Genomic DNA, 14,043 nt, shown 5'->3' with positions numbered 1-14,043 from the left:
AAGTTTTTATGAGGGTAATTTAGAATAATTTCATGAAGCGCTAAACGCGTGTGGGTCATTCAACGCAAGGAGTACTTCTGGACTTGGAATCCTTCGTCCTCTAATTATGGCCCAGTCTCTGATCATCCAGGCTGTTGGTGATCACTTCTACTTAAAGTTGAGATCGAAGGGAAGCAGCAGCAGCATCCTCAGTCTCGTTGTCATGGTGACGCAACCCTCAACTGGTTGTCATGGTGACGCAACCTTCAGTTGGTTGTTATGGTGACGCAATCTTCAGCTGGTTGTCATGGTGATGTTTCTTTCAGCCTGGTTGTCATGGTGATGCTCCTTTCAGTCTAGTTACCATGGTGATACTCCCATCAGTTTGTCATGGTGATGTTCCTATCAGTCTGGTTGTCATGGTGATGCTGTTATCAGTCTGGTTGTCGTGGTAATGCTGCTGCTACCTTCAGTCTCGTTGTCATGGTGATGCTGCTGCTACCTTCGGTCTGGTTGTCATGGTGATGCTGCTACTACCTTCGGTCTGGTTGTCATGGTGATGCTGCTACTACCTTCGGTCTGGTTGTCATTGTGATGCTGCTGCTACCTTCGGTCTGGTTGTCATGGTGATGCTGCTACTACCTTCGATCTGGTTGTCATGGTGATGCTGCTACTACCTTCGGTCTGGTTGTCATGGTGATGCTGCTACTACCTTCGGTCTGGTTGTCATGGTGATGCTGCTACTACCTTCGGTCTGGTTGTCATGGTGATGCTGCTGCTACCTTCGGTCTGGTTGTCATGGTGATGCTGCCGCTACCTTCAGTCTGGCTGTCATGGTGATGATGCTGCTGCTATCTTCAGTTTGCATTTTGGGCAGGTTCACATTATATTATGTTAAACAAGTGCGCTTATTTTGTGCAACACTGCATTCCCACTCACTTTACAAGTTACTGTTTATATATCATTATATACATACATATACACCTGCAATAAGCGTCTACTGGTGGAGGGGTAGGTGCATGAGGGGGCTGCTCCCCCTTTCTATTGGATCATGCCTATTTTAATGAAAAACATACCTTATTGATGGCTTGTCTATCCCCTTGCCCTTACCCCCTGGAAACCCTGGCTTTCTCTCCCCTTCCCTGGAAAAGTTCCAAGGAATGCCTATGACTCCTCCATTTACAGCAGGTAAAATACTACTCCATTTTTCTTGTGTTGTAATTCTGGATAACTTCCTTCTTCCCTCCCCCGCTCTCTCTCTCTCTCTCTCGTTCTCTCTTTCTCTCTTTCTCTCTCTCTCACACACGTGCTGTGAAGCTTGAGGTTCAGATCAAGTGGTGCAGTGAAGTGATACACAACTACTCAGCACTGGGTTTTATTGAACAAGTCTGTCTGCCACTGTATCCTACGTGTATCCGTTCAGCCAGGTGCTTGCATCTTTACTACCGGCTATGCTCCGTGTATAAGAAAGGGGCTTTTGAGCTGGAAGTCAACATCAGTGACCCTAACATTTCTAAGCCGTGATACATGACGAGAGTACGTCTTTCCCACCAGTAGAAGAAAAATGCTTCTCTCCAACTGACTCCCCAGGCGAAGTCACAAGTCTTTAGCAGATGTTAAAGAAACTTACATGAGCTATAGCACTACCAGGTGAGAAGATGGGTTTAACAAATTTAATATTACACCATATTAAACTTGTGTCTAGTACTAGACCTATTTACGTACTTGTGTACAGATTACCACATTTTCATGGTGCTTTAGCTGAAGAGTTAATCAACCAAATTGTCACAGTGACACCATCATCACACATATCAATTCATCCTGGAATGCACCAATGATTTTAGTACCCAAGAAAAACGGTACTTGGCACCCGGTGATTGATTTCAGGAAGCTAAATGCCAGACAATTCCAGATCGTTTTCCACTTACTGTTCTCGGTGACTTATGAAGTATAGGAGATAATAAAGTTTTTTGTACCTTAGACTTGTTACAGGGGTTTTGTTAAGTCCCTCTCCATGAGGACAGGCAAGAGCTAACAGCCTTTTCTACCCTACAGGTCATTAACATTTCCTCAAATAGCATTTGGATTACGCTCCTTCCCTATTACATTTTCGAGGCTAATGACAAATATTTTTAGAAGCCATGTCAGATGTGGAAATGCATCTCAAGAAACTAAATTTGGTACTTGGTAAGCTTAAAGAAGCCAGTCTGAAGATGAATCTCCCTATATATCAGTTCCTTACATGACAAATCACTCCTAGAGATTGCTACTAACCAATGTACATTAACTACTGGGCAAAATTTTCCTACACAAGGGTATTAAAAGGGGTATTAAAAGGGTATTAAAAGAGGATAACATCAAAGCTGCTTTCATAGACAACTTTAAAGCTTTCTACAACAGATGGGAACATAAAAAGTGTGGGCTGAATGGTACTGCCCTTGATACTGGCCATGTAGTCAGAAACTGTAAGGCTGGAGGTGATGTCCTGGTAGTCAGTAAATGTGGGGCTGATAGTGCTGTCCTAGGAGACAGTAATGGTGAAGCTAGAGGTGCTGTCCTGGGAGACAGTAATGGTGAAGCTGGAGGTGCTGTCCTGGGAGACAGTAATGGTGAAGCTGGAGGTGCTGTCCTGGGAGACAGTAATGGTGAAGCTGGAGATTTTGTCCAGGTAGTCGGGAATTATACGCAGGAAGGAATACATATAAATGACCTCATAGGGGACAGGAGCCGTAGTAGGGAAACAAGTGTAGTCAAAGATAAGATAAAACCAATATTGCAAACTAGAAATACAACAGGAAATAGCAAACAAGAGGACTCCACTAGCAATAGTGAGGATATATTACCAAAAACAACTGGTGGGAGCTCCATTGTTGGTGCTAGGGAGGATAGGAATAAGACAGGGAAACATGCACCAACAGGGAATACAGTCACAGAAACCCAAGGCAAACGGAAACCAAGCCTGTGCACGTACTATGCACTTGGTATCTGCAGACATGGGAAATCTGGAAAAACAGACGGGACGTGCAACTATGACCACCCTAGAAAATGCCATGCCCATATGACAACAGGAAAATGCAAACTCCCTTCCTGTAAGCTTTTTCACCCTGAACTGTGTACCTCTTCAGTACAGGAAAGACTGTGCTATAACTTAAATTGCCAGGCACACCATCTAAAGGGGACAAAAAGATACAAAACATCCAGGCCATGGGAAAACCTGGGTAGCCACAGCCACTCAAGAGGGAGAGGTTTTTAAGTGCCATGAAGGAAAAAAAGCTGGCAGAAAATGGCAGAAATCGTACACCAAATCCAGTCATTCCTGGAGTGGAACCACAGTCGATGGCCTCCACTCCAAACAAACAGATACAGATACTAATGCCGGAAAAAAATCCCCCCCCCAGTACCAACAATACCACCAGTCCGATGACATTCTTCTTTGCAAATATACAGGGTCTAAAGCCAGCAGCAAACAACAAAATACCTTTCATCCGTGGACTGCTTGCAGAGGCAAAGGCAATGTTCGCGGCTTTCACTGAGACCCACATAAAGGATCACTTGGACAACGAAATATGGATCCCAGGTTACAACCTATACAGATGTGACAGAGTGAACAGGCAAAAGGGGGGGGGGTTGGCCTGTACATTGCAGAGTCACTTGTTTGCACAGAACTGCTTAATGCCTCAAATGATGTAGTGGAAGTTTTAGCAGTAAAGGTCGAGAACCAAAACCTAGTCATTGTGGTAGTCTACAAGCCTCCAGATGCAACATCCCAGCAATTCCAGGAACAGCTGTTAAAAATTGACCACTGTCTGGAAAATCTTCCAGCTCCTGCACCCAACATCTTGCTCCTGGGGGATTTCAACTTAAGGCACCTAAAATGGAGGAATATAGCAAATAATATTGTTGCAGTAATAACACCAGGAGGCAGCTCTGATGAAAACTCACACTCACACGAGCTTTTAAATCTCTGCACAAAATTCAATTTAAACCAGCAAATAATAGAGCCTACTAGACTGGAGAATACACTAGACCTCATCTTCACTAACAATGATGATCTGATAAGAAATATCACCATATCAAAAACAATATACTCAGATCACAACATAATTGAGGTTCAGACATGTATGCGTGGAGCCCCAGACCGACATAATGAGACTAGTCACGAGGGAGCATTCACCAAATTCAACTTCAATAACAAAAAACATAAAGTGGGACCAAGTAAACCAAGTCCTAACCGATATAAGCCGGGAAGATATACTAAGCAACACAGACCCCAACTTATGCCTAGAACAGATTAACTTGGTGGCACTCGATGTATGCACAAGGCTTATTCCTCTAAGAAAAAGGAGGAGTAGATGTAAAATAGAAAGAGACAGGCGCTCCCTTTACAGGCGACGGAAAAGAATAACAGAGCGGCTAAAAGAGGTCAATATATCTGAAATGCGTAGGGAGACAGTGGTCAGAGAAATAGCAAGCATCGAACTTAAGCTAAAGGAATCTTATAGGAGTCAGGAATCGCGGGAAGAACTAAAAGCCATAAATGAAATCGAAAGAAACTCAAAGTATTTCTTCTCCTATGCCAAATCAAAGTCGAGAACAACGTCCAGTATTGGGCCCCTACTTAAACAAGATGGGTCCTACACAGATGACAGCAAGGAAATGAGTGAGCTACTCAAGTCCCAGTATGACTCAGTTTTTAGCAAGCCGCTAACCAGACTGAGAGTCGAAGATCAAAATTATTTTTTTATGAGAGAGCCACAGAATTTGGTTAACACAAGCCTATCTGATGTTATCCTGACGCCAAATGACTTCGAACAGGCGATAAATGACATGCCCATGCACTCTGCCCCAGGGCCAGACTCATGGAACTCCGTGTTCATCAAGAACTGCAAGAAGCCCCTATCACGAGCCTTTTCCATCCTATGGAGAGGGAGCATGGACACGGGGGTCGTCCCACAGTTACTAAAAACAACAGACATAGCCCCACTCCACAAAGGGGGCAGTAAAGCAACAGCAAAGAACTACAGACCAATAGCACTCACATCCCATATCATAAAAATCTTTGAAAGGGTCCTAAGAAGCAAGATCACCACCCATCTAGAAACCCATCAGTTACACAACCCAGGGCAACATGGGTTTAGAACAGGTCGCTCCTGTCTGTCTCAACTATTGGATCACTACGACAAGGTCCTAAATGCACTAGAAGACAAAAAGAATGCAGATGTAATATATACAGACTTTGCAAAAGCCTTCGACAAGTGTGACCATGGCGTAATAGCGCACAAAATGCGTGCTAAAGGAATAACAGGAAAAGTCGGTCGATGGATCTATAATTTCCTCACTAACAGAACACAGAGAGTAGTCGTCAACAGAGTAAAGTCCGAGGCAGCTACGGTGAAAAGCTCTGTTCCACAAGGCACAGTACTCGCTCCCATCTTGTTCCTTATCCTCATATCCGACATAGACAAGGATGTCAGCCACAGCACGGTGTCTTCCTTTGCAGATGACACCCGAATCTGCATGACAGTGTCTTCCATTGCAGACACTGCAAGGCTCCAGGCGGACATCAACCAAATCTTTCAGTGGGCTGCAGAAAACAATATGAAGTTCAACGATGAGAAATTTCAATTACTCAGATATGGTAAACACGAGGAAATTAAATCTTCATCAGAGTACAAAACAAATTCTGACCACAAAATAGAGCGAAACACCAACGTCAAAGACCTGGGAGTGATCATGTCGGAGGATTTCACCTTCAAGGACCATAACATTGTATCAATCGCATCTGCTAGAAAAATGACAGGATGGATAATGAGAACCTTCAAAACTAGGGATGCCAAGCCCATGATGACACTCTTCAAGTCACTTGTTCTATCTAGGCTGGAATATTGCTGCACACTAACAGCACCTTTCAAGGCAGGTGAAATTGCTGACCTAGAAAATGTACAGAGAACCTTCACGGCGCGCATAACGGAGATAAAACACCTCAATTACTGGGAGCGCTTGAGGTTCCTAAACCTGTATTCCCTGGAACGCAGGCGGGAGAGATACATGATTATATACACCTGGAAAATCCTAGAGGGACTAGTACCGAACTTGCACACGAAAATCACTCACTACGAAAGCAAAAGACTTGGCAGACGATGCAACATCCCCCCAATGAAAAGTAGGGGTGTCACTAGAACGTTAAGAGACCATACAATAAGTGTCAGGGGCCCGAGACTGTTCAACTGCCTCTCAGCATACATAAGGGGGATTACCAACAGACCCCTGGCAGTCTTCAAGCTGGCACTGGACAAGCACCTAAAGTCGGTTCCTGACCAGCCGGGCTGTGGCTCGTACGTTGGTTTGCGTGCAGCCAGCAGCAACAGCCTGGTTGATCAGGCTCTGATCCACCAGGAGGCCTGGTCACAGACCGGGCCGCGGGGGCGTTGACCCCCGGAACTCTCTCCAGGTAAACTCCAGGTAAACACCAAAAACTGCTGATGCCATAAGATCATTTGTGGGCTTAGCAGATTTCTACAGAGCTTTACTGAAAATTTTTCTTGTATAATCTTTAACTGAAATGCTTAAGAAAGCTGCTCCTTTCTGTTGGACCGTCTGTCAAGAAAGAACATTTCAGACACTGAAAAATAAGCTAATTTTTGCTCCTGTGTTAAAATTTTCGAATTTTAAAATGCCTTTCTACATGACATCAGATGCTAGCGCCATCGGCATAGATGCCGTACCAGCGCAAAAGCCTGACAGCAGGTATAACTCAATTGCATTTGCTAGTCGAGTCTTAACCAAGTCTGAACGAACTTATTCTTTAACTGAACAAGAAGCATTGGGTATTGTTTAGGCTTTAAAACACTTCTGAGATGTCTAACAGTACCCAGCCCATGTCTGGACAGATCATGCTCCACTGATTCCCTTGTTCCAGAATAAACAGCCTACTGGACGATTAGCAAGATAATCCTTGACCATACAAGACTTCAATTCAGCCTTTATACACTTTCCTGGCAAGACGAATGTGATCATGCCTTATCATGCCACATTAGTGCAGTAATAGTTGGTCCTCTATTTAGTGCAGAGGATGTTAAAATTTTTCAAGCAACAAATATCACATGGTCTGGTGTAATTCCATTCTTGATGAAGGAAGATCGAAATGTGTGAAACTACTAGCTCTTATCAGTGAATTTATCATGAACCAAGATTTGATTTACCGAGCAGCTGAGCTTAATACCCCTAGCCGAAGAGTGCATCAGTTAGGTATTCCAGAGTCACTAGCGCCTGTAGCCCTGCAGCTAGTTCACGATGTACCAGGTGTTGGCCACCCCTCACACGGATCATTCTGTTAAACAAGCTAGGTTGAAATATTTTTGGCCTTGTATGACAAGCGATATTTCGGGGTATGTAAAGAAATGTAAAATATGCATGGAACACAAAGGTAATGTTGGAGATTCTAACCCTATTCAGGTTTATCGTACTGCCAGGAAACCATGGACTATCAATTGACATGTTGACCAATTTCCAGCGTTCTCTTCCAAGGTAATAAGTATTTATGTGTGATGGTTGGTCACTTCACACGATACTGTGAGTTAGTACATATTGCAGATAAAACTGCAGAGGCAGTAGCTAAATTATTTAAAAAACAATTTATCAGCAGACAAAGTACTACAGAGTCTCTTGATTCAGATAATGGAGGTGAATTTTGTAACGAGATCCAAATACCACAACACACACACATATATATACATATTCATTCATTCATTCATTCATTCATCAGTCTCTGACCAGTCTATTACCCCTCGTAGTGTCTGCATGATCCTCACGACGCCCCACCACGTAATAACCGCCTGTACCACCCATCGCCGCACGGGTCACAATTGCTTGCCCACACTCTAGGGAATATTGGATGAGGGGTCGGGCGTGGAAGGGAGTGAACTTGATGGCAGTGTAACCATGCCAAGTGCCCGTTTGACAAGCTTAACGACCCTCGCACTCGTTGACCAGACACCATAAAAGTAGTGACCGCCTCTCTCATGTACCCATTGTGAAGATTCTGGTCTCCCATCGCTCCTGTGTCAGGGTGGAGACCAGAAATAAAGCAATTACATAGTGCTTCTCGAGGGGGCGAGTGTTACCGTAAATAAGGGAGTCGGATAATTCTTCTCTTCAAGGAGTTGGACACTACCCAAAATAAGGGAACTGAGTAGCTCACTTTAAGAAGTTGGCTAATACCCAAAATAAGGGAATTAATTAGCCCACTTTGAGAGTTTGGGTACTACCCAAAATAAGGGAACTTAGTATCCCACTTTAAGGGGTTGGATACTTCCCAAAATAAGGGAACCTAGTAGTCCACTTCAAGGTGTAGATGCCTTGATGCTGGTGAGAGGCTCTTGATCCGAGGAATTGTAGTTAAGCTCTTCTTCATCGGATCACACCTGATTAACTGCCATTACCCGAGCGCTTTTTTACCCTATTAAAAATAATAATGTGTAACGAGTTTCGCGACACACGTTGTTGCATGTTTTTCAACACACACTGCTGCAGCAGCTGCATCAACAGCAGCAGCAGCAGCAGCAGTAGTAGTAGTAGCTTGTTCATCTTGCAGTGTTTCCCAGAGACAATAATAGCAGACTGTTGTCGTCACGCACATTGTATCTCTTAATGTCAACCTCAAAACTCTCCTTAATATTCCTAAAAGCTTTTCTTCGCTCCTGATAGACTTATATTTCATCTGTCTGTCGTTCTGCATCAAAATGAGAATCTTCTTACAGTGCTTTTAAACTATGTCCAGAAAGTTTCCTGTGCTACAGCATTGCCGTCATTGCTCTGTTGTAGACAGAGTTTCCTGGGCTGTAACATTGCTATCATTTCTCTGTTGTTGAGATAGTTTCTTGAGCTACAATATAGATTACACTCTCTGACTTTTCATAAGATGGCGGTGGGTGAGTCAGTTCTGGCCAAATAGTGAGATTATACTTTCCCACAGTTGATAACAATTAATATCTGGAGATATATATTATGTGAGTGTGTTTACTAAAACAGATAGATGTTATTCTAGATCACCGACGTATTTATGAAGAAAATAGATGTGTGTATAATGTGTGTGTTTGAGATTATTCCATATGACGTGAAGTACTTCAAAGTATTATATACAGGTTGAAAGGAAATTAGAGAAAACAAAGAGGAAATAATATTCCCTTGCTGTGTGTTAGATAATATACTCAGCTGGCAGGTGAGGTGAGGTGCCACCTATGGTGCCGACCTTTCGTGACGACATTATACTCGACTCGAAAGAGGTCGAGTTGGAGGATACTAGGTCCCCTGGTGGCTGACACCTGACGTAGCGGTCACACACGCTCCCCGTAGAGAATTAGCACTGTTCCTGGGATGTTTGACGCCTGAGAATACCAAGCGATACGACCAGTCCATTTGTGTTATCATTCTGGTGTGATGGGAAGCTGTGTATGGGGCGTCACGGTGAGACACTGTTGCGTGGGAAACATAGAGGACACCTCTCTAAAGGTTCTTACTGAATAACGCAGAGAAGGAAGGCCACCTTTACTATCCTCTTGAATTCACTCTCTTAGACTTTACACAGGGTAAATTAAGAACGTATTTCTGCAAATGCAAGCGTTTATATCAAATATTAATACATATATCTGCTGATAGAAGAGTATACATGAACAAAACGTATGCTTGTTTTTATGAGTTTGTGTATGAATATCAGCTGAATACTTAGTTGAAGACTAGTGTTAAGTCAACACTAACTTCATACTTTCGTTAATACAGCCAACAGTAACTTTATACTTTTGTTAATACAGTCAACAGTAACTTTATACTTTCGTTAATACAGTCAACAGTAACTTTATACTTTCGTTAATACAGTCAACAGTAACTTTATACTTTCGTTAATACAGTCAACAGTAACTTTATACTTTCGTTAATACAGTCAACAGTAACTTTATACTTTCGTTAATACAGTCAACAGTAACTTTATACTTTCGTTAATACAGCCAACAGTAACTTTATACTTTTGTTAATACAGTCAACAGTAACTTTATACTTTCGTTAATACAGTCAACAGTAACTTTATACTTTCGTTAATACAGTCAACAGTAACTTTATACTTTCGTTAATACAGTCAACAGTAACTTTATACTTTCGTTAATACAGTCAACAGTAACTTTATACTTTCGTTAATACAGTCAACAGTAACTTTATACTTTCGTTAATACAGCCAACAGTAACTTTATACTTTCGTTAATACAGTCAACAGTAACTTTATACTTTCGTTAATACAGTCAACAGTAACTTTATACTTTCGTTAATACAGTCAACAGTAACTTTATACTTTCGTTAATACAGTCAACAGTAACTTTATACTTTCGTTAATACAGTCAACAGTAACTTTATACTTTCGTTAATGCAGTCAACAGTAGCTTTATACTTTCGTTAATACAGTCAACAGTAACTTTATACTTTCGTTAATACAGCCAACAGTAACTTTATACTTTCGTTAATACAGTCAACAGTAACTTTATACTTTCGTTAATACAGTCAACAGTAACTTTATACTTTCGTTAATACAGTCAACAGTAACTTTATACTTTCGTTAATACAGTCAACAGTAAATTTATACTTTCGTTAATACAGTCAACAGTAACTTTATGCTTTCGTTAATACAGTCAACAGTAACTTTATACTTTCGTTAATACAGTCAACAGTAACTTTATACTTTCGTTAATACAGTCAACAGTAACTTTATACTTTCGTTAATACAGTCAACAGTAATTTTATACTTTCGTTAATACAGTCAACAGTAACTTTATACTTTCGTTAATACAGTCAACAGTAACTTTATACTTTCGTTAATACAGTCAACAGTAACTTTATACTTTCGTTAATACAGTCAACAGCAACTTTATACTTTCGTTAATACAGTCAACAGTAACTTTATACTTTCGTTAATACAGTCAACAGTAACTTTTTACTTTCGTTAATACAGTCAACAGTAACTTTATACTTTCGTTAATACAGTCAACAGTAACTTTTTACTTTCGTTAATACAGTCAACAGTAACTTTTTATTTTCGTTAATTCAGTCAACAGTAACTTTATACTTTCGTTAATACAGTCAACAGTAACTTTTTACTTTCATTAATACAGTACAAGCTGAATAAGAATTTCATTTTTCTTTGAATGCGATTGAAATTGATTTGTAAGTGAGATATTAGCAGTACGTGAATGATTTGTGTTATGAGCGCATTGCAAATAATAAATACAAAATTGTTTTGTTTTGAGAGCAGAACAGACAGTTTCTTTGTAAAAGAGTGTAACGTGAACAATTAGTGAATAATTTTAATATATGTGAAGTGAACGGTGAGTGGATATTACTGTTAATACGAGTGTAAAGAAGAGAGTAAGTGTACACTTACATTATTAAGAAGTTGACTGGTGAAAGAAGTAAGGTTACGGAGCTTTTTTATCCCTATATAATAGTTCCTCTTGATAGTTTTATTTTAATAAAAATCGGGTTAATACATTTTTACCATTCTGAAGAAACACATGTATATAGTTTAAATTGGCCACTTTATATTTTTTTTTAATAATGATGGCTCCTAAACTGAAAATTTAGATATTAACTAATACTGAATATCTTGTGCTCCCCCAGTTCTCATTCCAAGACCCTAATGCTGCCAAGGGTCTCTTCCCAAATGCCAAGGGTCACCAGAAGATTGACAAGGTCGCCCACGTCGGCCAGGTGGTGAGTACCCTCTTTGATGTATCTTCTTTCAGGAAATCGCAGATGTCACTTTCATCCTCAGGTCAAATGTTCCTCTTTTCATGATGCTGCAGATGTCAGACTCGTCTTCAGGTAAGGTTACTAGCCAGACTCTCATCATCAATCTGGGGAACACAAGAATAAAAACAGGACCGCGAAACATGCGAAACACGCTCTCTTGATATTTTAATTACTGCTTACATGGTGGGTAGGGGACGCATAATGAAACTTCAACTACAACGGTTCACAGGAATATTACCTAGTCTGCGTTTCTGAAGAATTTGTATAGCACTGTGTCCAGAGTTTCAGAGATTTAGAGTTAATATGTTGTATTCTGGTCTTGTAAATAAGAGCTGTGAGCTAAGATATAACTTATTTCATATGTAGGCTGTGCTGACACCCTTCTCGTGATGATCGTGCTTCAGCCTTCCGTGTATTTCTTGCAGTATATCAAGCCTTGTGTATTTAGCCTTTGGTTTTAACATTTACTTATTTGAAGTAAGTATAGCTGGTTTTCGCTTGCATTATAAACCCTAAGACCTCGGTGACCCAACGAGATGTTTAAAGCTTGGGCGCTGATATACATTACATAACAAAACACATTGATAAGCTAATGAGAATTTGTTTCGTAACCAAGGTATTGATGTGATTGGTCATATGTACACATTAAAAGTCTAAGAAATAGTTTATACTAAAATAAACTTTTAGTGTTTGGGCACACTCACTAGATACATAAACACGTGTTTAACAGTTACATGTACACATGTTCAGTAGGTAAATACATGTACATGTGTTCTGCAGATGCATTTTAATAATGTTTCTGTCGCGAAATTAAGGGAAATCTTTAATTATACAAGTCATTTATTTATTATTTGTCAGTTATGTTTAGAAAAAAAATTATTGGCATCTTAAATACTGTAATACACAGTAATTTTTTTCCCTTGCTCTAACGAAGTGTTTTGAAAATGGTATTATATAAATTGTTGAAAATACTGCATAGAGGTTTCCATTGGGGATACAATTTGGAGGAACTGAAGCCTGGTTTGAAGCATCCACACCAAATCGTTTAGTTAGTTGTTGCAGTCAAAGTACTGTAATTTTTATTATTCTTTGAATATAGTCTCTACAGGTATTTAGAAGTGATGTTTTCATGACATAAACAGTGATATCCCTTTTTTTTCTCTCTCAGGGGTTTACCAGGTGTCCAGTACAGAGAAGAACGGTACAAGATAAGGAGGAGTTTGGGGTAATCAGTCCCTCAGCCTTAAGTCTGTCAGACACAGCAACATCTTGGGATCTAGATGCAGGGAATTCTTCTAAGCTTGCCTACCTTAGGCATGACCTGCTTCCATTAGTGGGTTTCTCTGCTGATGACTCCGCCGAGCACTTCATCTTATCTGTCTGCAGTATATAAGTCCGTTCTAGCTGATATGTTGTACTTTTATCAAGATGGATTGATCACACCTACTCAAGGCTGAGGGACTGATTGCATCAAACTCCCCCTCATCTTCCACCGTTTTTCTCTTCATTGGACTGAAGAAACCACTGGGTGGCGAAACGTTTCCAGAATAAAAATACCCAAATGTTGCCCAAGTTTCTCAGTTTTCAACTTGGTTTTCTAAATCATTTATACAAAAATCAGGTATCCACTGTATAATGGATATTTGATTTTGTTCTAGTTTTTGTGCGAGAACTTGAACGCCCCAAGATTTTAGCACTGGTGTATGTTGGTGAAAAGTTCAGATTGCTATTGGGATGTGTAAGTGACAGTCTGCCATTTATATATACATAAAATAATGGTAACTTCAGAATGTCTCCTTATATCTTACCATAAGAAAAGTTCGGATTTGTATTAGGCTTTGTAGATGCTAATATGCCAGTTTTATTAACGAAAATGGTGGTACCAAACTTAATCTTCTGGAGCGGTAACTAATTGATGTATTAAACTGAAAAAAAATAATATCGCCATATCGCTTTTATAATATTTGCAACTATTTTAAGCAGTTCTCATTAACTGTTTAGAAGATAATAATTTCTGTCGTACTTATAACAGTTTCAGAAAATGAGGCTGTTTTAAATTTTTAATTTTATATATTTTTTAAGTGCTATGCTCAGCACATCTTACAGAGAACATCTGTCTTCAACTCCTCTCATTGAAGTAATAGTGGAAAAATCTAATACTTAACTCTACAGATATGGCGGAAAATTCTAATACTTAACTCTACGTATATGGCGGAAAATTCTAATACTTAACTCTACGGATATGGCCAACCCATTTTCATCTGATTCGTCCCT

General features: G+C 40.3%; 1 protein-coding gene across 1 annotated transcript in view; it reads left to right on the top strand.

The window, feature by feature from the left end:
* LOC128695239 (voltage-gated inwardly rectifying potassium channel KCNH2-like) overlaps window positions 1–11,914 on the top strand; it is a 611,454-nt gene extending 599,540 nt beyond the window's left edge. Inside the window, exon 9 of the mRNA XM_053785754.2 lies at window positions 11,638–11,914. Coding sequence (XP_053641729.1) covers window positions 11,638–11,814 — 177 coding nt within the window. The 3' untranslated portion in view covers window positions 11,815–11,914. The remainder of the gene's footprint in view (window positions 1–11,637) is intronic.
* The last annotated feature ends 2,129 nt before the right edge of the window (window positions 11,915–14,043 follow it).

This window comes from Cherax quadricarinatus, chromosome 14 (assembly GCF_038502225.1).
Source record: "Cherax quadricarinatus isolate ZL_2023a chromosome 14, ASM3850222v1, whole genome shotgun sequence".
NCBI lineage: Eukaryota > Metazoa > Arthropoda > Malacostraca > Decapoda > Parastacidae > Cherax > Cherax quadricarinatus.
This window is presented reverse-complemented; position numbering and strand designations above follow the sequence as displayed.